Here is a 23,065-nt window from a genome sequence, read left to right as displayed (position 1 = left end):
TTTTGTCTTTTTGTCGGACCGTCTTCACTGGGGTTTGCAAGGTGTTTAGAGTCCTCAGGGGGTGTCACATGGTGCGTAACTTCACGGATGTGCTCTTCCTCCTGTTGTTTTTCCTCCAAACACATTGCTCGTGATGCTTAGAGGCTTAGCTTTCTTACTAGCAGCGCTAGTTGCTGAAGTCCGCGCCCTCATTTTTTTTCTTCTCGGCGGCATGATGCTCACTGTTCTAACTCACGACAACAACTGAAGTGACTATGAACTTTCCAACGTTTTAGTGCTGGTTCCGCTGTAAAAATGATACGCCAGCAAAACCCTTTTCTGTCGTTATTCACCCATTAGTCACATGCTCAACACGCTCGTCTTACGTTGACAAATCGCTCGTTGCGCCCCAATGACGCGTTTGCACCCGCTAGTGGTTTTTAGGGGTATCTTATTTGGTCGCTGTTACACGCTTTTCGTGCGTTAGACACACATTAAGTCATGCGTTAGACACACGTTAATCACACGCCACATGTGTCATCTGCGTGTGAGAACGCTGAAAAATAGAACGATTGAAATGTTCAGAGGACGTTGACCAGGACGTAATGGTGTGACGGAGTCTTAATATAAAAAATAAATGGGGTTAGATGATCTTAATGAATATAAATACTGATCCATGTAACGCGTGTAAATTCACCAGGGCATGCTACGACATCCTCAATTCGGGAGCAAGGTGCCATTAGGACAACACAGCAGCGGGACCGCGAATGAATGTGCCACTGCTCCCTGGTGGCTGTCAGAACCTGTAATGTACACATCCTAAGTGCCAAAGTGACAGCACTGAACTTCACCCTGTCGAGCTGCCAAGCAATGAGCAGTCTTCACTACAATACGTTTTTGTCAAGATGTTTTCACTCTTTTCTTGACTTCCAGTGACAGTTACCAGGTAGGTAATATTTCTGGTCGGTTGAGGTAAGCTTTTAGGAGCAAATAAAGTTGTCAAAATACTGAAATGGAGACAAATAAATGTCTATGTGCAGGCTTGTGTGGGTGGCGTCACACAGACATACTGTACAGTATATGGAAGCCATCAGTACAGCAAAACACGTGGTTTTCTTCACCTCACAGAACCCCCACCAACCTGAAACCTGTGACATTTCTGAGAAACCGTTCTTGGTTTCGTGAACCGGGTTGAATGGAACACCTTTCTCACACACACTATACTAGAGATCTCTTATCTGGAACTCATGGAAACCTCAGGCTGGAATTCACCGCTGCGATACATTGCGATATTGCTTATATTTCTTACAACGTCCAGCAAAGGTAAATGAACACAAATATTATCACTATTCATTGGAAATATTCTTCAACCTAGCCATTTCTGACTTCCTGTCTACGAACGTAATCCTAGCAAAGTGCAGGATATGATGCTTATCTGATATATATTGTCTGTTGTCAGAGTTTGGAAGATGAATTTTATTTCAGTAGCTGAATTAAAAAAAGTGAATGGTGTATATCATACAGATTCATTAATCACATGGGAAAATACTTTTCAGAGGAACAATTCCTACCTAATGTCTATCTTGAAATTGATTTGGATACTTTTGTTTCAATTTTAAGTTTTGGATTGTAATTAGCCAAATGTTACATCAAAATGATTAAAAAATAAATAAATCCTCTGTAGTTAATCTACCCTACTTTTTGATTCCAACTCCTTCAATAAATAATAATAATAATAAACTAATAATTTTGCCACGATTTTCTAATTTATTAAGATGCACTTGTATGTTTGTGTTGTTATGATTTCAATATTTTTAAGGTTAGCCGGGATAGGCTCCAGCTACCCAGGTGGATGAATGAATATTAACAATGAGGGTCACGTTGACCTTGTACAATGAGACTGATTATCAAGGGTGTTGCTGTTGTAAGTTGGAGGTTTTGTTCCTTGCTCAAGGGCATTTTGACATTACTCTGGAAGAACAGCATTATCTGTCTATCTGTCCATTCATTCTTGAAATATAAATGTGCTTGACTTTTGGCATCAATGATATGGTTGGCTTGTATTTGGTATCGATAACAACTTTGTTGACTTTTTAGTGTGCCAAATGACAATTGATTCGGTGTTGATTTAACGTATGTGTGGTCTGAAGCTTGCTTTCATACCACAGGCAGCAGTGTGGTAATTTCATTCCTCTTTTTTTTCAAACCCAACATTGGGAATCTGAAAAAGTGAGAATCAGATCAATGAGATTATATTTCTTCCAAAAAGGGTCCGAATGTGAGCCTCCTTCAAGTCCCCAGTGCTTCAGAAGAAACAACGAGGCAACTGTTTATGACTGTGAATGGCATATGAATACAACACAGAGGGATGTGACATTTGACCTCCACTTCAGGTAAGAACTAATATGTAAATTAAGGATAAGTTAATATCAATGTTAGGGTGAGCATCTGACTAAATTGAAAACTATTATAATTATTCTCAAATCAATTTCTTTCATTATTAAAACACATTGAAATGTCTCTCTTGAATCTTTCCCAGTCCCAGAATATATTTGTTTCAAATTCTCTTCCAACTATTAGGACTATATTGTAAAAATATTGCGCTTTGGCACCCACAGATTCACCAATTTGTGGAGGTGTTTTTTTTTTCAGACCCCCCCCCCCGCCCCCCATTTTTTTCAATTGTATTTTATTTATTTATTTTGGAGGGTGGGGCAACCCTGAAACACTTATCAATGGTTTATCACCATTGATACAATAATTTAGGGGATTTAAAAAAAATTACTTTTAGCCCAATGCAATTAATATAATCTATTATCTGCTGTCTGACCTACCGGTCAAGTGTCCACATTGAAACCAACATTGAAACACGAGATATTTAAAAAGAAAGACGGGACACAGAAAGAGTTTAACGCTGGCGCGGCGGCGCACTAGCGCTATTGCTAACGCTAGTGCTAATGCTAGCGCCACGCTAAAGCTAGCGCTAACGCTAACAGTGCTCGTTAAAATAAAAGTTATTGGTAAATATCACTGAGACACGCCAGTAACACAGCAGCAACACGCTAGCACAGCGCTAATGCGAGCGCCACGCTAAAGCTAGCGCTAATGCTACCAGGGCCGGTTAAAATAAAACTTACTGGTAAATATCACGGGCGGCACGGTGGAGCAGCTGGTAAAGCATTGGCCTCACAGTTCTGAGGTCCCGGGTTCAATTCTAGACCTGCCTGTGTGGAGTTTGCATGTTCTCCCCGTGCCTGCGTGGGTTTCCTCCAGGCACTCCGGTTTCTCCCACATTCCAAAAACATTCAACATTATTTGGACACTCAAAACTGCCCCTATGTGTAATTGTGAGTGTGGCTGTTTGTCTCGATGTGCCCTGCGATTGGCTGGCAACCAATTCAGGGTGTCTGCCTCCTGTCCGTTGACAGCTGGGATAGGCTTCAACATTCCCGCGACCCTCGTGAGGATAAGTGGTGAAGAAAATGGATGGAAAATGGATGGTATATATCACTGAGACACCCCAGTAACACAGCAGCAACACGCTAGCACAGCACTAACTCTAGCGCAGCGCTCACAGGGCCGGTAAAAGTCACTTCCTCGGCACATATATTCAACCGGTCTCATTCTTACCTTTTCTGTTAAAGTGCCCACTTGGAACCGTTAGAAAAAAATGCACAAATTAGCCGCATCACCGTATAAACCGCAGGGTTGAAAGCATGTGAAAAAAGTCGCGGCTTGTAGGCCGGAAATTCCGGGTAATTAAATCAGTTCTACACAAAAAAACACATTTTAATTGCTTTAAAACACAATTAATCACTTCCACAAGAGCTACAAAAATCTTAATTATCTGATTATGCTCATACCTAATCCATGTCCTTTATTTTCTTTGATCTGATTCTTTCTGTCTACATACCCTAATCAGCAGTGACATAATGTTTGAGAACATTCAAGAAACCCGCAAAGAGATCAATGAGGAGGAGCTGATCAAATATAAACGTGTTGAGATTTGGGTGGAAGCTCAAGTAGGAGATTCTGTGTGCACCTCAACCAGCACCTCTGCCGTACTCAACGAAACAGGTGAGAAGAATACATGTACATTTCTGGTTAGTGTGGAATGCAATACAATATTTGTTGGGGGGGCAAAATTTATAATGGGTACTGCGACACCTTATGTCACCCTTCCTTTGGTGTTCCATCCACATTGATGTGGTGGAAAAAATGTCAAGAAAGGGATGGCAAGAAAGTGAAATACAGACACTAGCCAAAAACACGTGTGAATTGGTAACAACAACAACAAAAAACAGTTGGGTGCAAAAAAAGAAAAAAAAAGGCACATTGAAGCCATCTTGCTTTATTGTGATTAGTATAGGATTAGCAGACAATAACTTCTGCTCCCCATCAACAGTTAAATTTGAAGTGCCACAAAACATTTCAGTGGCCTGGTTTCAAAACCACCTCAACGTGACCTGGAAGGCTCCAGAGAAATACCCGGCCTTGGCTGATGTCTGGTTCCGACTCGATGAGACCAAGCTGTGGGAACAGGTTGTTGTTTTTCACAAATCCCGTGACCAATGAATGCGTTTCCTTACTCTAATGATCATTTTATTCGTATGTTATTTCCATTACAGAGACTGAACACCACACAGTTCACACACAGTAACAAGCGATGTGAGTACTGTTGTATTTTACATTTCGTAAAGTTAAGTCAACTGCTATTTCTTTTTACTCCTTGTTAAACGAAACAAATCAACTATGTTCATCTAAAACACTACTGATCTTAGTTATTATGCATGCAGTGGTCACCACATTAGGAAGCGATACCACCTAGTTCACTACAATATGACAAAATGGTGACACAATGGTGGTGAAGGGCCCAAATGCAAAAAAACTGATCCACCAGACAAGTTGCAAAGGACTATAATAATCATTTTAAGATCAACTGTGGCAGGTCAATTCAAAGTCAGGATACAAAGATGTTTATTTCACAGTTTAAAGGGTCAGGCTTTGAAGAGAGAGAAGTTGACTTGGGCCAAACTAATGCAATGTTCCGTAATCCACAGCAAGGTCTGGAAATGCTCCGTTTTCATTGTTGTAATCCACGATTCACAAAGAGCAGAAACGGGGAAAGTCACACCTTGCCGACCTTGACGGAGAATCCCCACCAGACAGGAACAGGCAAATGTGATCGAGAAGGCAGAACTCTCTCTGGATTGCGTTGTACTGTATTGCCTGTTTGATTGTTGGACACTCTGACACTGGCTGCATCGTCAACAAGGGCTTCAAAAATGAGGTGGAACTAATTGACAGTGGCTAATAGAACATGATTGGCTGACAGGTTAGCCGTGCAATAAAATTTGATTGGCTGACAGATTGGCTGTCTGTCAAGGCCAACTCTGACAATATGTTTATATTAAGTTTCTACTCAGCATTTTTCTTTTTTTTTCATATTTGGGGGTGGGGTCAACTTTGTCAGATGAATGAAGACCACAGAAAAATATTTGAAAGTATCGAATTTATTTCATTGTGTCTTTTTTTGTATTTTCCACGTAGACCATGTACTTGTTAAGAATCTGCAAAAGCGTACATCCTACCAGCTGAAACTCAGACATCGGACCAAAGTGACCCGTAACCCGCTGTGGAGTGATTGGTCTCCACTCATAATTGTTCCTGCAGGTGAGATCACATCTATTTGAACTTTATTACTGATATTGTTGTTTGATTGGGCTATAAATGCAAAATTGAGACATTCACCAAATCAGACACTGAAGCATTAGTTTGTCCACTTGAAAGACGAACAGGCTGCTCACCATTGTTTGACTTTCCACTGCAGAGCTTGAAGATAAACTGGAGGTTAATGTGACGGTGAAGAAATTAAAAGGTGCAAGGAACGTCACACTCGTGTGGAAGGTAAGACAAAATTGGGACAATTTTCCAAAATTATTATGCATACAGGAATGAATTTAAACAAACATGACACTTTGCATATGATGGTTCCCCTGTTTACTGCTATAAATCTCAAATCTTAAACATACTTAAGTAGTAGTATTGAGTTTTAGAGATGAGCCTGATTGAAGGAAAATTACTCAAGGAAGATAGTCCACTTGATAAAGACAAAGTTTTTATTTTATGGCCAGAAAGAAGTAGCTTTCTGCTGATGAGGATTGAACAATATGCAGAATGAGATTTCTGTTCTATTTTGTGTTTGTGAGTCGGTGCAACAGGAAAATCTATGTGAGAAAAATGTGTCACATAAGAGAGCAACTGTGAAACATTCACAGGCAAATAGCAAGCTGGTGATTTCAACCAAAACATGCATTCATTCACAAAGCTATCGACGTAATTTGGCCACCACTAAACAATCTCATAAGAAGTAATACTTACAGTGGGCGTCAATATACATTTTTAAAACCGTTTTATTCACTGACGAATGCCACAGATACACAGAGTTCTATCTGATTGGTGGGTGGCTGTGATGTACCACATCAATACTGGGAGGTTCGGAAAATCTATGAGGATGAAGATCAGTAGGGCAGCGACTTCACAAGGCAATTCGTTGCATCCTCAAATGACATACATTCAGAAATTAGCCTTGGACTCATTTTCATTTTTCTTTTTCTTTTTATGATTTGTACACATTGGCAGAAGTATGACAGACATTGTTCACATTTTGTCTTTGAGATCCCATTTCATTGACACCTCAATAATTCTCACTATGAATGTAGAATATTGAAAACAACTACCAGGATGTTGCAGATGGTGTAGTGGCACATTTGCCTAACTTTATGGGAAGCAGTGTGGGTTCCGGTCCCACTCAATGATGGGCTGAATGTGGCTGTAAATGGTCTTTTCTGGCCATGTGCGCCATGAGATTGAATGATGACCAGTCTAAGTCGTCTGGCTTTCAGATGACTTGGACTCAACCTCGCCACAGGCCTCTCTCAAAGCCATGGAAGAGAAAGTTTGTTTGGACAGTGACTTACGTGGGCATCGTTGAAACCCAACTTGACATACTTAAAGTCACTGTACAATACAATTGTATCTATCCATCCATCCATTTTCTTAGTTGCTTATCCTCACAAGAGTCGCGGGAGTGCTTGAGCCTATCCCACCTGTACAACTTGAACTGGTTGCCAGCCAATCGCAGGGCACATCGAGACAAATAGCTGCACTCACAGTCACACCTCGGGGCAATTTAGAGTGTCCAATTAATGTTGCACGTTTTTGGGATGTGTGATGTGTGCCCGGCGAAAACTCACGCAGGCATGGGGAGAACATGCAAGCTCCACACAGGCGGGGCTGGGATCAAACTCTGGACCTCAGGACTGTGAGGCCAACAGTTTACAGCTGTGCCACTGTGCCACACTCTTTCTATAGATGTACAAATAAAATACAAGTCAGAATTCCAAGGCGTACTGTCATACACAGTAATCAGTGTTTATATTGACAGTATAGAGCTGAGAGACCATGTATTAGAATTCCCTCCCCGGGATGGATTTAAAAACCTCCATGGCATGGAGGAAGAAGGATTTCCTGAGTCTGTCCGGACAAGGACAGTGATGGCAGCCTGCCACTGAAACTGATTTTCTGCTTACGTATTGGATCTCACTGAGGATGTATCTCAGTCACTTGGTACAGTTGTGTTTTTTTATGTCTTACTGAGCAGCACTCTGTCCCTCAGCCAGTTCCCCGTGTAGCAGCGGTACCCGAAGTGAACTACATCCTGAGGGACACTCAGTCTTCCGGAGGATGTCCTTGCGTGAAGACCCATCCCAGCGTCAGGACTGAGTACACAGATTATGTTTCCTACGCACCGGTCAACTTTTCTGTTACTGCCACAAATGCAGCAGGCTCTTCTCCCACAGCCATCGTACGCATACCAGCAGAACCTACTCATGATTTAAAACGTACGATTTACAAAGTCAACTTGGAATTGGGAGCCGCATGTACTGTATTCCATACGGACAAAAGAATTGGGACACGTGGCGATTACACCCACGTGAGGTAGCAATTATAGGCAATATTGTATTTCATCCAGAAGAACATTTGTGATTTGTGAGATGCCAGTGCTTGATAGGGTTGAGGTCTGGGTTCTGTGCAGCTTCCACCGCCATGCACTGGGGCACAGTCACGCTGGAAGAGGTAAAGAAGGGGTATTAGCCCATTTCTATTCATTGATCAAAAGATGTGTTCCAACACTTTTGTCCATAGGGTAGAGTACACTGTATATATCCATAAATGAATATCCTTATAAGTGTTGTATTTTGTATCTTACAGCTTGCAATAAAACACTACTGGATAAAAAACTGAACAAGACCACCTGCCTCGAGTGGTATAAAGATCAAGACGGAGATTTAAGGCTTGTGGCAAGGAAGATTAAAAGAAACATGAAGGGTTTTAGAAACAGTAAGTTGCTGTTAAACGGTCTAGATCCCACTAGAGTTTCTTTTGACTTGACCCGTTAGGGGTCACCACAGCGTAACATCTCAGATAAACGCTCACAAAAAGTAAAAAAAAAAAATTTTTTTTTACATTTGAAAGCAGAGGTTTACATACACTATTCATTAATTTTGCATCCACTAGTCCATACAAAAAACTGTTGGCTTTTTTTCCCTCACTACCTGACATGAAATAGAATTAAAATTCTTTTTTTTTTTTATAGGTCCATTAGACGTCAGAATAATGACAGAATGTAAATGTACTGGATGTAAACGTATCACTTTGAAGAAAGTAATGAAAAAATGTCCCCAAAAAATACATCACTGGTCTTGATACCTCACTTACAGTAGTTATGTAACTGTTTATTTGACCATTTGTCTTTCTGTTATAAAGGTATTGAGGACTACGTGGGTTACGTTTACTTTGAGCACCTGTGCATCAATGAGAGGCCAAAGACAGTACAAATGTGCCGCTTTTATAAAAATGAAAATGGTAGGTTCATTGGAGCATGATCATCACAATTACTGTTTGCTTAATGGCGAAAAGTTGAGGATTGTAGTTTGTCATAAGTGGGGTATGCATTTCATAAAAAACTTTAGGGCACTTCTTAATTGGCTTTTGCACTGTTTCACGTGACAATCGCTGAGCTCGTGATTTTTCCAACCTTTGTGCTGACCGCGTTGATCATAAATATGGCCCATGGCGGATTTGCCAGAGCGTCTGCGCTGCAGTGATGTGGACTCTCCATTGGTCTTTAAGAGTGAAGAAAGAACCGACCCATAAATTGATCTGTCGATCAACTTTCCCAGCCTCACCGACAGTAATGATCCAGTTTCGAAACTGAAAATCATGATGCTCAATAACACAAACGTATGTCACCCTTGAAATGGCAGAACTGTGACACACATAAGCCGCAGGCTTGAAAGCGTGTGAAAAAAGTCGCAGCTTACAGGCCCGAAATTACGGTACTGGCTTTCCTTGGTTGTTTTGTTTTGTTCACATTCATTGTTTTTGGGGGGGCTTGGGGGGGGGGGGGGTCCATCATCCTCGCAATGGTATTCAACATAGCTTTTAACTCAAACTGTCTTCATCTTGTCAGTTCCAAAAACAGCCCCCCAAGACTTATTCCCCTATGATGAAACCCATAGCTCTGCGTCACTGTCCTGGAAGGCCATTCCCGCCGAGGATACGCGAGGTTTCCTCACACACTACAATGTGTGCAGTTTGCAAATAAATTCCGGGGTAGAGCACAAACGTGAGTACATAACTGAGATGATCCAAAGCTTCACTGAACACAGTGACATTTCCTAAATCTCATTTGATTTCAGAATGTCACAGCGTACCAGCTTCCTCAGTCGAAGACCATCTGGTCAACTTGACTCCAGCAACAAAATACAACATCACAGTGGCCGGAGTGACACGAGCAGGAGAAGGTCCGAAGGCCACAGTAACGTTCAGCACGCATCCAATGAATGCTATGAAAGGTAATTGGATCGTCCATTCGTGTAGAATACGGTGCATGCTAAGGGAGTGGCTTTCTACCAATATTTTTTTTCTTTCTGACCAATAGGATGGTTAAAACTTGGCCTGGTTATGGGGTTCCTGTTCACCTTCCTTTTAATAGTGTGCACGTGTGTCTGGAAAAGGTGGGTGAGCCCTGCTTTACACAAAGTACATTTGCAAGTAAACTAACTTGTGATACATAGGAAACAGGGATTTAGCATTAATAGGGCCTCGAGTGAAACACCAGGAAATGAAACAGAGTCGTGGTTTGCATCTGAAAGGTGCCACAGTGGGATAGGCTCCAACTCAAATGCCAAATAAATGATAACAAGCACGATAAAAATAAATAGATGGATGGCTAAAAATTCATCAATATTAAAAAAAATTGACCTAGACAAGAATTTAAAAAGTCTCACTTTTCTTTTTGTTTTTTTACACAATTGTGAATGTTGACATACTTCATTACGTTGTTTCTTTTAAATTATTATGATTATTTGATAATGGCACGGTGGAGGAGCTGGAAAGTGTTGGCCTCACAGGTCTCAGGACACGGGTTGAATCACAGTCATCCCTGTATGGAGTTTGCATGTTCTCACAGCGCCTGCATGTGTTTTCTCCAGGCACTCTGTTTTTTTCCCCCACACCCCCAAAACATGCAACATTAATTGGACACTCTAAATTACCCCTAGGTGTGATTGTGAGTGCAACTGTTGTTTGTCTCCACGTGCCCTGCAATTGGCTGGTAACCAGCTCAGGAAGTACCCTGCCTCCTGCCCAATGATAGCTGGGATAGGCTCCAGCACTCCCTTGTGAGGATAAGCAGTGCAGAAAATGGATGGATGGATATTTGCTAATAGCCTGGTAACTGTAAATATAGAAAATGTACAATATTAGAGAATTTTACTATCAGTTCAACCTTTATGATAGGGGTTTTGTCAAAATACGATTTGAACGTGCAGGGAAACAGTACTTTTCACTGATGCTCAAAAGTAACCCAAACGAGTCCAGAGGTGGCAAAAGTACTAAAACTATGTAATTAAGTAGGAGTACAATTGACCCTACCTCTGTGTATGCCTCTCTACTGCTTATGTTGTGTCATTGTCTCCGGAGGTTGTACATAGTTAAGAACACATTTTGATAAAGTACAGACTATATACTTCAGAAAAAGGAAAAGAAACATTTTTACAAAAATAAATACTGAAGTAAAGTACAGATGCATGAAAAATCTACTTAAGCACAGTAACAACAGCAACAGTGATTACTTGCCACTTGTGTGTACATGAAGAAACTCTGTCCTGAGGACATTGACATAAACAAAAATAGCTTTCAGTGTGTGTGCACGTCACGTTTGTTTGTTGCATTGCACATCAACTGAGAACTCTGAGCAACCTGCTGCCTTGCAGGAAGTGGGTGCAACGTAACAACTCTGAAATTCTGGTTTTGTTGCTAGTGGCCTTTTAATACAACTGGCGGCTTCATGAAATTGTTGGAGTAGATTCTGTGCAGGCAAAGTAGCAAGGACAGTACAGTACTACTTTTGCTTGGAGGAGGATTTTTTTGGTGAGCACTCCCTTTTATAACACACTTCAGTGGAACTGCCAAAGTGGAACCCCCCCCCCCCAAAAAAAAAAGTGATGCGGTCATGTTCTCAGGTTCTTTTTTTTTTCAGTTTTCCCATTAACATGAATTGTACATTGGCATCAGACAAAGAAAACACAAGGATCATATAACGCACATTTAAAATAATGATTTCATTTACTGAGGGGGTGGGGGGGGGGTATTTAAAGTTCCCTTTGTAGAAGAGTAATGGCCCCCTGAACCTAATAAATGGCCGGGCCACCATACTATGTAAATAGTAAGCTGAACAGGACAGGGTAAAAAGAACGGGAGTTAAGAAAATAATCAGGCTGTTTTTTCATGATCTAAATGCAATGATAATTAGAATAAGGATGTTGTAATACTCCAGCAAAAGGATTATTTTATTCAGCAGATATTGCTGGCTAATCTAATATTTGTTTCTTATATTCAGAATGAAAACGAAGATACTTCCTCCAGTACCAAAGCCCGTGGTTTGGCAATTTGACTCTCATCGATCACTGAATGGGGTAAATCTTAACATGTTTTTATATATATATATATATATATATATATATATATATATATATATATAAAACATTAATCACCTAAATCATCTTTGCATTGATGGCAAGTTTAACTCACAAGGAAGATTAGAAAAACATCACGTGACTGTGACTCTGTGTGACATTTCAAGCGGAATAATTCCAAAAGTGAAAAAGGAGAAGGGAGTTAGAATTTGGTTGTTATTTGATGTCTTTTGGGGAAGCCGAGCAAAGGTAAGAAAGTCCCGACCATTGCTGAAAGATGATGTGAGAAAAGTGTAAGATTTTGCTTTGGCTCGTAAGCAACGTTCTGCAAACGCACTCCGTTAACAGTGTTCTCATGGGCCATAGTAGTACTACCTTTACAAAGTGGAAAAAAATGACTATAATCTTGAAGTCAGTCAGAGTAGGAACCTCTGATATGTTGACCGATAACAGGTGAAGCTGGAGGAGAATGACGAGGTGGTGCAGGATGTTACACTGCAGCTGCTGTAGCCGAAGGACCGCGCTCAAAGGGAAGATGCAGAAGGGACCATCGTGTCATCAAAACTTTTTATCGAGCGGACAAGGATGTCTTACAGGAGCAGCGACGATGCCAAATATGGAATCTGGATCAGGATCTGCTTGCCTCGCTGCTATACGGGAAACGATTGCCATTTGATACAAAGACGGACTAGTGTTGCATTGATTACTCTGCGATCATGTATTGAGTATTTCCTCCAGAACTGTTCAGTCACCGTGCTATTTCACTTTACTGCATGTGTCACACCACCTCCTTCTCCAACCACAGAACACCTCCAAATATGACAGCCTCAAGGTGGAGGTTTAGCCATGTGCCACCCTAATATGGATTTCAAATAAAAAGCATGTACGAAAAACACATCTTATGCTTGAGTTTCCCACTGGGATCAAAACAGTCTGAGCAGATGGAAGGATAAGTTCTAAAATTGTCTCACCTGAATAAAGGGTTAGGTTTCAAAAATATTTGAATCTTCTAATATGATTTAGCGGAGTTTGCATGTTCTCCCCGTGCCTGCGTGGGTTTTCTCCGGTTTCCTACCACATCCCAAAAACATGCAACATTAATTGTTGTGTGATTGTGAGTGCGGCTGTTTGTCTTGATGTGCCCTGCGATTGACTGGCAACCGGTTCAGGGGGTACCCTGCCTCCACCCCGTTGACAGCTGGGATTGGCTCCAGCGCTCCCACGACTCTCATGAGGATAAGCAACTAAGAAAATGGATGGATGGAGAGATTACGATATAAAATAAGACATTGACAGCTTCAAATGCCAGCATTTTTTTTTTTTTAGATCCAGTAGGTGTCAGTAGTAAACAACATCAGCCTCATTTGCTTAAGATACGTTGAATAAATTACTACGATGGAAAGACACATTATACAGGTCACAGGAACCTTGTGCTACCAGTAACTCAAAATTCCTGGGCTGGTTGATGCAAAACCTCCTCGAAAAATTGGGGTCATACCACCGTTTGACCACTAGAGAACCCCAAGTGTATTTGCAACATCTGCTATGCTGCCTTTGTACGACAAAGAAGAATTGACATCCATGTTGTGAACGTGCAAAGGACACCACATGAGCTCGTCCTGTCTCAAGTAGAATTTAACATTATTTCGTAGTTATTTGTTCATTTCGAGCGCGTTTGAAGCAAAATGAGTGACTTTTCGTCGCTCGGGCTGTCAGACTGGCTCATTAAACAGTGTAAGCAGTTGGGCATCAACAAACCAACTCCTGTTCAAGAAAATTGCATGCCAGCTATCCTAGAAGGTAAGAAAAAAAAAAAACACGAAATATAAACAACCTGATATGTTAATGTAATTCGTAACGTGTTAATGGAACCAAACGTTTGCGGAAAATACTTGGAGTACCTTGAAGGTAAAAAAAAAAAAGTTATATACATCTGAAAGCTCATTCAACATTCATGCAACATGACAAACGTTAAGTTCAAATTATCTGAGCCTACCTTCATTAGCCACGAGACGCCAAGTCGTAGATTTAGCTGTGGCGAAAGGGAACGCGGTAATAAAGTTAGAATTACCGGGAGTATATGCATGTAAAACACTTTCGAGCCTTCAAGAAAATCTACAGTCGAATGAAAATAGTAAGTAAGGCATGAGCGGATGGCGCCTTCTTGTGGCACTTTACAACGCAGGAAACAAAGAACCACCAGTCCTGTATTTTGTGCTTTTTGGACCCAGGTCGTGACTGTATGGGCTGTGCCAAAACTGGAAGCGGAAAGACCGCAGCGTTTGTGCTTCCGGTGCTACAGAAGCTGTCAGAAGACCCTTATGGCATCTTCTGCTTGGTACTGACGCCCACCAGGTTGGTACTGGACCAATCACACTGCTGCACTTTAGGGTCATTTAAGGGAACATCTGCATCTTTGGGTTTCATTATACACCAATGTTTTTAAAGACAGATCAATTTTTTTCTGTTCTGAAGCGTCTGAATAATAAAGCCCTCCCAACCAACACTGAAGTGTGTTGCTATGTTCAGCCTCAACTCATTAGTCTGATAATCTGCGTGTCAATGTGCTGTCGTGCAGGGAGTTGGCTTACCAGATTGCAGAACAATTCCGAGTGCTTGGGAAGCCACTGGGTCTGCGAGAGTGTATCGTCGTCGGTGGAATGGGTAAGTGCGGCCAGTGCGAGCGGCGATTTAAACTCCGAAAATTTCAAGGCACGGTGTGGTGTGTTCTTCTCAGACATGGTGAGTCAAGCCCGGGAGCTTTCCAACCAGCCTCACGTGGTCGTAGCCACGCCGGGGAGGCTCGCTGATCACATTCGCAGCTCCAACACCTTTAGCATGAAGAAGATCCAGTTCCTGGTGAGTTCATCAAAAATACTGAAAGCTTATGCTGCATATCACTTGTAGGATGCATTGTCTTCTTAAATTGCCACTGTCATGAAATGCATAATTTTGACTACGTTATTATTGAAAAAAACGGCAGCCGACATGGACCCATGTGTTTTTTCACCACAAAACATGATTTTGACGTATACAGCTTTTTATAACTCCCGCCATGAAATTCCTCTCGAGGGATTTGTTTTCGAGAAGAAGCAAGAAGTGACGTACATGGCCAGACCGCCCTCGAGTGGAATCGTTTGTTTCCATTAGTTTTACCTGCGGGAAGGTAGCTTGTTGTTCCTTCGTGTTAGCCAAAATGCCGGCTTGTTGCATTGCTGGACATTGCTTGAACGCTCGGGAAAATGGATTTACCCTTCATAAATTTGCAAGAGACTCGGTTTGTCGTGAAAAATGGATTCCACAGGTGCCAAGGACGAGAGCTTTGTGGGTTCCAAATGACAGGTAGGTGTGTATAGAGCTACTAAAAAAAATAATAGTTTGGGGCAAACCACATAATCCGTCTCTCATAATGTAACAAAAGATCCGCGTGCATATGACAGGGGTGCTGAATGTGTCGATGTGCGCGTCGGACGGGTTCCGCGTCGGGCTTGCCCACAAAGGCTGCCGTGACAACTCTCCAGCGAAGGCTGCCGTATCATGCCTCACAGACGAGCACGGCTTCGGCCACTCATCTTTGGCGCCGAGGTGGCTTGTCATGGTGCCGAGCCGGGCCGTGTTGTCATCGCTCGCGGCTGAGTACACGACAAACTGTCATACTATCGGGGAGTCTGTTGTCAGTTAAAAGTGAGCCGCATGTAATCTAAATATGTCTCAACAATAGGATAATATTGCCCCAGACACTTGACTTGATTGTGAGACGTTCTCTTCTTCAAAAAGAGCTTCCGTGTCCGAAGGGGCGTGTTTTCAATGGCGAATGTCCGGGGTGACGTCACAGACAGTAAATGCAGCCAATGTGGCGACAACTTGGATGTTGAATGAGACTTCCACAACTTTGCGCATGGATGACATGGTCTCCGCTCATAATTATTATTTCCATGTAGACATTGAAGTGAATAAAGTTACGTGTATTTTTCATTTCACTATCTATTAGAATGTTTATAGGGAGGACACTTGACCTTTAAACCCTGTTGAACTCTGTTATGCCATGTAAGGCAGTTATAGGGACACAGTAACCTAGCATTCATGTTTTGTACCTGGAGATACTCATAAGACTGACTCTCAGTCTCCTCTCTAATCAGTTTCAAACTTGGATTTGAGGCTAGGACTCCGTGCAGGCCAGTCAAATTCATCCATGGTAAACATGGATGCACTTATATAGCGATTTACAAAGCCTCTCGTTCACCCTCTGGGAGCAAATGAGGGTTCAGTGTCTGGCCCAAGGACACTTTGATATGCGGACAGTGTTAGCCAGGATTCGAACCAGATACCTTTCAGTCACTGGACGACCTGCTCTACTTACTGAGCCACAGCTGCCCATACTAAAGTCTCTCATCTACGTCTTTACCTCACTTTCTGCAGAGACATCCCAGAAGAGTTCAAGATGTTAATAGATAAATCTGATTCTGATTATAAGTGCAGAGAGTGGACCAATGTCATATTAAACCCTATGGATTAAGAATGGGATGTCAAATAAATATCTGAGTCAAGATAGTTGAGTAAATACTTTTGGCTGTATAGTCTCCAATATGACATGTCCGGCAGATTTTGGACGAGGCAGACCGGCTGCTGGAGCAGGGCTGCACAGACTTCACCAAAGACCTGGAAGTGATCCTCGGAGTGGTGCCGGCCAAACGTCAGACTCTTCTGTTCAGCGCCACGCTCACCGACACGCTGCAGGACCTGAAGAGCATCGCCATGAACAGACCTTTCTTCTGGGAGAGCACATCCGAGTGGGTATCCTGCAGGTTCTCGTTCGGAAGTGACGACGTCTGGGGTAGGCTGATACGGTCGCTGAACGCGTCGCCGTTGTTATCAGGACGCGCACGGTGGAGGAGCTGGACCAGAGGTACATCCTGACTCCTGAGAAGGTGAAGGACGCCTACCTGGTCCACCTCATCCAGACCTTCACGGATGAGCACAACGACTGGTCAATCATTATCTTCACCCACACATGCAAGTAAGACCTGAGACCTGATAAGGATAGAAAAGACATTGGCAGGATTGAACAGAACATTTGAATTTGTTTTACAAAAAAAATTGCTTTGAGGGGGTGGAGATTGGTCAGGATAGGTCAAACCAACTGTCAGTCAATCGACGTGAGCAACGTATTGGCCACACCTGAATCAGGCAACGGGATGGATGATAGGATGATGGTTATTTTTCTCTGGTCATGCGATTGACCAAAACATCCTTTGACACATTGAGCACCCCTGTTTTAGAGAGTGATTCGACAGAATGGCAGCATGTTTACATAACGCTGCTAGCACGAGCCCCATCAATAGCTCGCTAGGCGTATCGTATTGAAAGAAATTCAATGTATTTCCCCCCCTATAATTGTTTCAAATGCACGATTTTCTCTCTGGTTAGTACGAAAAAAATTTTGGTTTTCCGCAGGAGCTGTCAAATCCTGACCATGATGCTTCGCGAATTTAACTTCCCCACAATCTCCCTTCACTCAATGATGAAACAGGTATGGAAGTCATCGTCAGACGAAAGATGAAAACCCCAAATGAAGCCCTAAAAATAGCGGAGCTTGCTGGTCTGTTGTAGGTCACTTTGCGAGGGTGAACACTTGACTCTTTGGTTTTTCAGAAACAACGATTTGCCAATCTCTCCATGTTCAAGGCGAGCGTCTATAAGATCCTGATTGCGACAGATGTAGCTGCCAGGTAAGGAAGTCTCAAGGGGTTAGGGTTATTATGGCTGGGTGATTATTTAGTTTATTTATCACGCCGTAAGCATGTGCCCACTAATGTGACATGGCTGCAAACAGAGGAATTAGTTGCCAAAAGCTGTCAGTCTGTGGAATTGGGTAATTTTTGGGACCGTTTGGGTGTGTTTTGTGTTATATAATGAGGTGCCCTATTTTGAGGTAGGATGCCCAGAGTGACCCCAATTCCACTCTAAACCACATTTTGGGGTTAAGATCTTTTTGGGAGAACAAATCAGAATCATTGTGCATTTTCTTCTGCGGTTCCTCACATTGGACACGAGGGCCCACTGGAGGCCACTACTCAGAGATTTGTGCCACTTGGGGTCACTTTGCCACCACCCGGGGCAGGTGTTGGGGCCTTCGGAGGAACACCTCCGGGGCTCCCCAAAGGGTACTTGATACATCTTGGGCCACTTTGAGAGGAATTAATGCACTCTCTGAGTGAGGTTTGCTGCCATTGCAATCTGACCAGTCCGAAGCCATCTTTCGTTCCGTAGGGTCGACAGACTTTGAAGTTTAGGGGCTGACCCGTTGGATGTTACAAAGGCCAGAAACCAATTTAAGTTGTTCCCACCACTTGGGACCGAGCGGCAAGCTTGGGGAGCTTTCTGATAGTTGTCTTTACTACTCTGACGCATAGAATGTTATCTTGCAATTCTGATGGCGCTTTTGGAAGTTTGGAGGCATCTGAAATCAAGAATACTCGTCCAGAACACGAAGAGGCACACTGTGAAATTTCAGCCTACTGGTTCGAAGCGTTTGTGAAATAGGTAGGGTGCTCTCTGTCCGTTTTGGGGCACCTCTGGAGGTCCTTGACTGGGCCCTTCTCTGTGTTTTGGGGCACCTCCGGAGGTCCTGCACGAGCACTCTGATACATTTTGGCCTTTTGATGGAGTAATCATAGAGGGGCTGAGGAGAGTAATATCAGGCTGCATAATCATGATGGGGCACTTTACCCCAAAATGGTAACTCAGAAGAATGACAGGGACGATTGCCCAATCTGTGGCAGGGACCCCAACGGTCCCCTAAACTTCATCAAATTGCCCCCTCCATTGTGCCACTTGCTGGCCATATCCCAGTAATTACCAAAATTACCCACCGATTTCAGGCAATTACTCAGTGGTTCCCCAAAAGGTCGCAAACAGTCCTGTAGTGTATGTGTGCTGTATGATACACAAGACGCCCCGTGGAAGGCAATTACAGTGGAATGATTGAAATTTAAAGTGTTCTTTTGTGGGTACAAATAGTATTTTAAAGGGGAAATCCAGTGGTTTGCATGAACAATGTATCCAATAGGTCATGTAATATGTACCCTATTTTGACAATGTGAGGTTAAATCCTCTCTCATTTAATAGTGTTTTGAGATTTTTATCGACAATTACACATTTTCAGGGGTGCTGCCATTTTCGCGAGTCACATGACCTACGTGCATGGATGTGATGTGTTACGTGCCATTCCAAACGCTCAATTACATGGGACACCATTTAAGACCAGCGCTGATTTCTCAGATTTATCATCATCTGATGAAGAAATAGCAGTATCGGTTGAGATTTGAACCTGTGGCTGTAATTAATGTTGAATATTCGGATGGTTCTTCGGGTGGAATGACGCAGAGTTTGAGTACTCTGATGCTTCACGCTACATAACTGCGTTAACAAAGGCTCCCGGGAGCTCCGGGCCAGCAGCCGCGGGTTGTTCTTCGGGTGGGAATGAGGCGGAGTCATAATTTGTTAATTAATGCATATCCCCCCCCCCCCCTTTTTGATTTTGCTACAGGGGCTTGGATATTCCAACTGTACAGGTTGTAATCAATCACAACACACCTGGCCTGCCAAAAAACTACATTCACAGGGTGGGCCGAACAGCCAGAGCAGGTAGTCGCCAGTTCAATGCCCATTGGGAAGGCTCAACAATTCCTGTTTGGTCATAGAATCGTGACACAGTTTGTTATGCGGTGTTTCAGGCAGGAACGGGGTGTCCATCACACTGGTGACACAGTACGACATCCACCTTGTCCACGCCATTGAAGAGCAAAGTCGTAAGCAATTCTCAGAAACTCTTAAGTTGGTGTCTTTTGGTTTAGAGCTGACTAACTATCCCATCTATTATTACATTGTCAATGCAACAGATAATTTGCCATTTTTTTCTTTTCTTAAGAGACTAAAATGAAGGAGTTTCCAGTAGAGGAGAAAGAAGTCCTGAAGATCATCACACAAGTCAACGTGACCAAACGAGAGTGTGAAATAGTATGCCCTTTGCTGCATTTGTTGCCATTTGTCAGTTTTCACTGGAAATATATGCCTTCGTTGTGCATGCCTCAATGAAATACTGCATGTTTTTCCAGAGACTTGAAGCTACAGACTTTGATGAGAAAAAGGAGATTAACAAGAGGAAACAGATGATCCTGGAAGGAAAGGCAAGCATCTTTGTTTGCTTTGGAAAACAAATTGAACTGTTACAAACATTGAGTTTCAGTCATCCTTTTTCTTGTAATGTGAAATACAATGCATGTGGTTTTTGTGATTTTTTTTTTTTTTGGGGGGGGGGGGCAATATAAAAAAAAAAAACTTTGCAGGGAGTGCATTTCTTTTACAAATGTTTCTGAAAATGAGACTTGTCAGCAAACAAAGTCTAACCAAAACTCCACTTTCCTCATTGAACGACCATTTTGTGTTTTGGAATAAATAAATACTCTCTTTAGGAGTGATTAATGCTGGGAATATACAACTTAATTTGGTTGATTTTCATGTTGCTTTGGTCTATTTCAAGGATCCAGACTTGGAGGCAAAGAGAAAAGCAGAACTGGAGAAGATCAGGAACCAGAAGAAGAAGTTCAAAGAACGGATCCAGAGGAACATTGAGGGACAGAAACAAAGTCAGCTCAAAAGGAACTTCAAGAGCAAACATATAAAAAAGACAAAACAAGGAACAGACTGACACTTGTTGGGTGGTTTGATCTTTTATTACTGTGCAATATCAAATTGTTTCATATTTATGACATCCTGCAAATCAATGACAATTTTATACCATAAATGAATAAATGCAATACTCAGTTCTTGGCAGCATTTGATTTTATCACTTCACAGGAAATGAGATTGCTTATTTGAACTTCATATTTACATCCCGCTGATGGATGCATGTAAGTGCTGCCTTTAGATGTTGACAAAAATCATGGGAACGATCGAAATCAACTTATCACTATACTGACATGACACAAACGCATTGGCTGTAATAACACAATGCAAGCATTTTTTTCCAAAGCCATTACATGTTAAACAAGTACAACTTAGATGAAGGTAAAAACTAGATCTATACTTGATAAAATTGGAACCACAAGCAGAGTCTGAGAATCGAATGAAGAAAAACTGTTGCCAACATGTTGCTACAAACTAGTAAAAGTAGACAACTGATCAAAATGCACAAAAGCAAACTGATTTCAAGAAGCAAAGGAACACCACAAGAAATACACAACATAGGCAAGTCTGTTGCATGCATCTTAAGTCCACAGAAGCACAAAAAAAAAAAGTCCCATCTTCCATTGATGTCACCCCACAGAGAAGGAAGGTGGCTTATAAACTTATCACCTGGCCTTGTTTTTTTAGAAAAATAAAAGTTTAGCCCTGGGATGTCTGAAAGGGCTTCAATGCTGGTCATTTGGATTTGACAACTACAGTACATTCATGCTTGTGCTGCAGCTACTTTTTTTTTTTTTTAAACAAATATGTAGGCACTGATTCAAGGTCAACAACTGCCATCGGCTGTCCAGCCAGCACTGATTGCCTCGTTCGGTTTGCGCAATAAGTGCATTTCGATTCACTCCAGAAGGGTCCCTATGGATGAGGAGGGGTTGTTTTTATGGCTACAACTCCTGATGTAAAATGTTGTACATTAGGAGATTTGGTCTCAAGTTCGTACATCTTCATCTCTGTGGGTGCATGATAACCACGAGCCTTGCATGATGCACAACTGCCAACTGTCTTTGCCTTTGTCCCATCTTCATTTCTTTCCAAGCCACCTTCCTTTTCTTCTCCTACAAGTGTGTGTGCGTGCGTGTGTACACTGATTAATTAACAAGCTCACTGCAGTCCTTGGTTCCCTTCACCAAAAGCAGGGGTGTGTCAACTCTTCAAAGAATTCACAAGCCTTTTTCCAAATTCAAGCAGACACAAAGAGCTCATGGGCATCCAAAAGATTATAGAAAGCAATAGCCTCAACTGAAACAGACAATATTCAATGCTGGTCAGGTTTGATTTTTTTTTTTTTTTTTTAAGATTTTTCAAATTTTGTGCTCTGTGATTAAAAAGCTACTTCAGAGAAGACAATGGTCTCAAAGAGAGCGGCATGGTGGCATATGTACCGTGCCTTGGAAAAAGTCTGAAATCCCCTAAGCCAGTCCACCACTAATGTGTGGTGCAAAAACCACTCCACGAGAAGACACTGGAAAAGAGCCAGTGGTTCTCTAGGCAAATGGTATAAAGTTTGTCAGTCCCAGGCTCCAAATCGTCAGTGTCAAGCACAGAGAGTTTTCTTGCCTCTCCCCAGAGAGGGGGAGAGAATGTGTCGACTGCCGCGTTTCCTTCAGAGACCCCTGAGGATTTTGGGACCCTCCTCCCAGTGTCGAACAAATTTAGATCAGTCCAAGACTTCTTGCGAGTTTGACATTTTTAGGATGATTTTTTTTTTGCGTTGCCTGTTGGATCACTTTCTGCGATCGTGCCTCGTGCAAGTCTGGAGAACCAATTCTTCAAATTCTGCCGGAAAGCTTGGAGCGTCACCTGCCGTCTTTCCCGGCCTCTGCGAGGTGAATGATGATTGTTGGACATTTGGGTTGGCGTTTTAGCCTCGAGACCGTTGGCCCGTCCCCTCGCTTCCCCTCGGCAGCTGGACAACACGTGACCATCTCCTCGACTTCCCTCCTCACTCGTCGCACCACCGTCGGTGGCCGCCTCCTGCCCGTCCACTGGCCTTTCGCCTCCTCCCCGCCCGTCTCTCCGTGCCTTCGTCTTCTACCCTCTTATTTCTCTCGCTGGTCATTGGTTTGCTATTCCGTCGCTTTCACTCGGTAGTGCTTCGGTTGTAGCAGAGGAAAACAGGTATCCATTTAATGATTTTATTATTTCCCAGATTAAAAAGCTAGTGAACCAAGCTCAGCTCAAGCCTAGCTCACTTCTTCAAGCAACCTGGAAACAGGAGAACAGTTTTTTTTTTTTTTTTTTTTAAAGTGCACACACACTTGAACTCAGTAAGCATAAAAAACAGCAAGACACCT

General features: G+C 42.4%; 3 protein-coding genes across 4 annotated transcripts in view; 2 read left to right on the top strand and 1 right to left on the bottom strand.

Annotated features, from left to right (window-relative positions):
- Positions 1-520: 520 nt before the first annotated feature.
- il12rb1 (interleukin 12 receptor subunit beta 1) lies at positions 521-12,868 on the top strand. Its single transcript, XM_061825483.1, has 17 exons — positions 521-587; positions 680-925; positions 1,020-1,302; positions 2,249-2,372; positions 3,902-4,056; positions 4,385-4,521; positions 4,608-4,647; positions 5,530-5,652; positions 5,810-5,886; positions 7,658-7,883; positions 8,254-8,382; positions 8,809-8,907; positions 9,515-9,670; positions 9,744-9,899; positions 9,986-10,061; positions 11,948-12,023; positions 12,477-12,868. The coding sequence occupies exons 3-17, from the start codon at positions 1,227-1,229 to the stop codon at positions 12,531-12,533; spliced, it is 1,707 nt and encodes a 568-aa protein (XP_061681467.1). The 5' UTR covers positions 521-587; positions 680-925; positions 1,020-1,226; the 3' UTR covers positions 12,534-12,868.
- Positions 12,869-13,573: 705 nt separating this feature from the next.
- ddx49 (DEAD (Asp-Glu-Ala-Asp) box polypeptide 49) lies at positions 13,574-20,849 on the top strand. The gene is made up of 13 exons (XM_061824543.1): positions 13,574-13,823; positions 14,255-14,378; positions 14,602-14,687; positions 14,761-14,882; positions 16,626-16,813; positions 16,900-17,040; positions 17,478-17,553; positions 17,676-17,752; positions 19,573-19,670; positions 19,760-19,834; positions 19,954-20,042; positions 20,141-20,212; positions 20,566-20,849. Exons 1-13 carry the CDS (start codon positions 13,709-13,711, stop codon positions 20,731-20,733), a joined length of 1,431 nt encoding a protein of 476 aa, XP_061680527.1. The 5' UTR covers positions 13,574-13,708; the 3' UTR covers positions 20,734-20,849.
- LOC133503202 (regulator of nonsense transcripts 1) overlaps positions 20,745-23,065 on the bottom strand; it is a 21,618-nt gene continuing 19,297 nt past the window's right edge. For both annotated transcript variants that reach the window (XM_061824540.1, XM_061824541.1), the window contains exon 24: positions 20,745-22,976. The gene's annotated coding sequence lies outside the window, so the exon portion shown is untranslated. The remainder of the gene's footprint in view (positions 22,977-23,065) is intronic.

The sequence above is a fragment of the Syngnathoides biaculeatus genome, chromosome 7, assembly GCF_019802595.1.
Source record: "Syngnathoides biaculeatus isolate LvHL_M chromosome 7, ASM1980259v1, whole genome shotgun sequence".
NCBI classification, from domain to species: Eukaryota; Metazoa; Chordata; class Actinopteri; order Syngnathiformes; family Syngnathidae; genus Syngnathoides; species Syngnathoides biaculeatus.
The sequence above is the reverse complement of the archived record's forward strand: the minus strand, read 5'-3'. Positions and strand labels throughout refer to the sequence as shown.

Coding starts and splice junctions, on each gene's coding strand:
- il12rb1 (XM_061825483.1), top strand. CDS start 1,227: ATGGAAACCTCAGGCTGGAATTCACCGCTGCGATACATTGCGATATTG. Junction 7,884..8,253: donor ACCTACTCATGATTTAAAAC/GTACGATTTACA, acceptor TGTATCTTACAG/CTTGCAATAAAACACTACTG. Junction 9,671..9,743: donor TTCCGGGGTAGAGCACAAAC/GTGAGTACATAA, acceptor ATTTGATTTCAG/AATGTCACAGCGTACCAGCT.
- ddx49 (XM_061824543.1), top strand. CDS start 13,709: ATGAGTGACTTTTCGTCGCTCGGGCTGTCAGACTGGCTCATTAAACAG. Junction 17,041..17,477: donor ATCTTCACCCACACATGCAA/GTAAGACCTGAG, acceptor GGTTTTCCGCAG/GAGCTGTCAAATCCTGACCA. Junction 17,554..17,675: donor TTCACTCAATGATGAAACAG/GTATGGAAGTCA, acceptor TTGGTTTTTCAG/AAACAACGATTTGCCAATCT.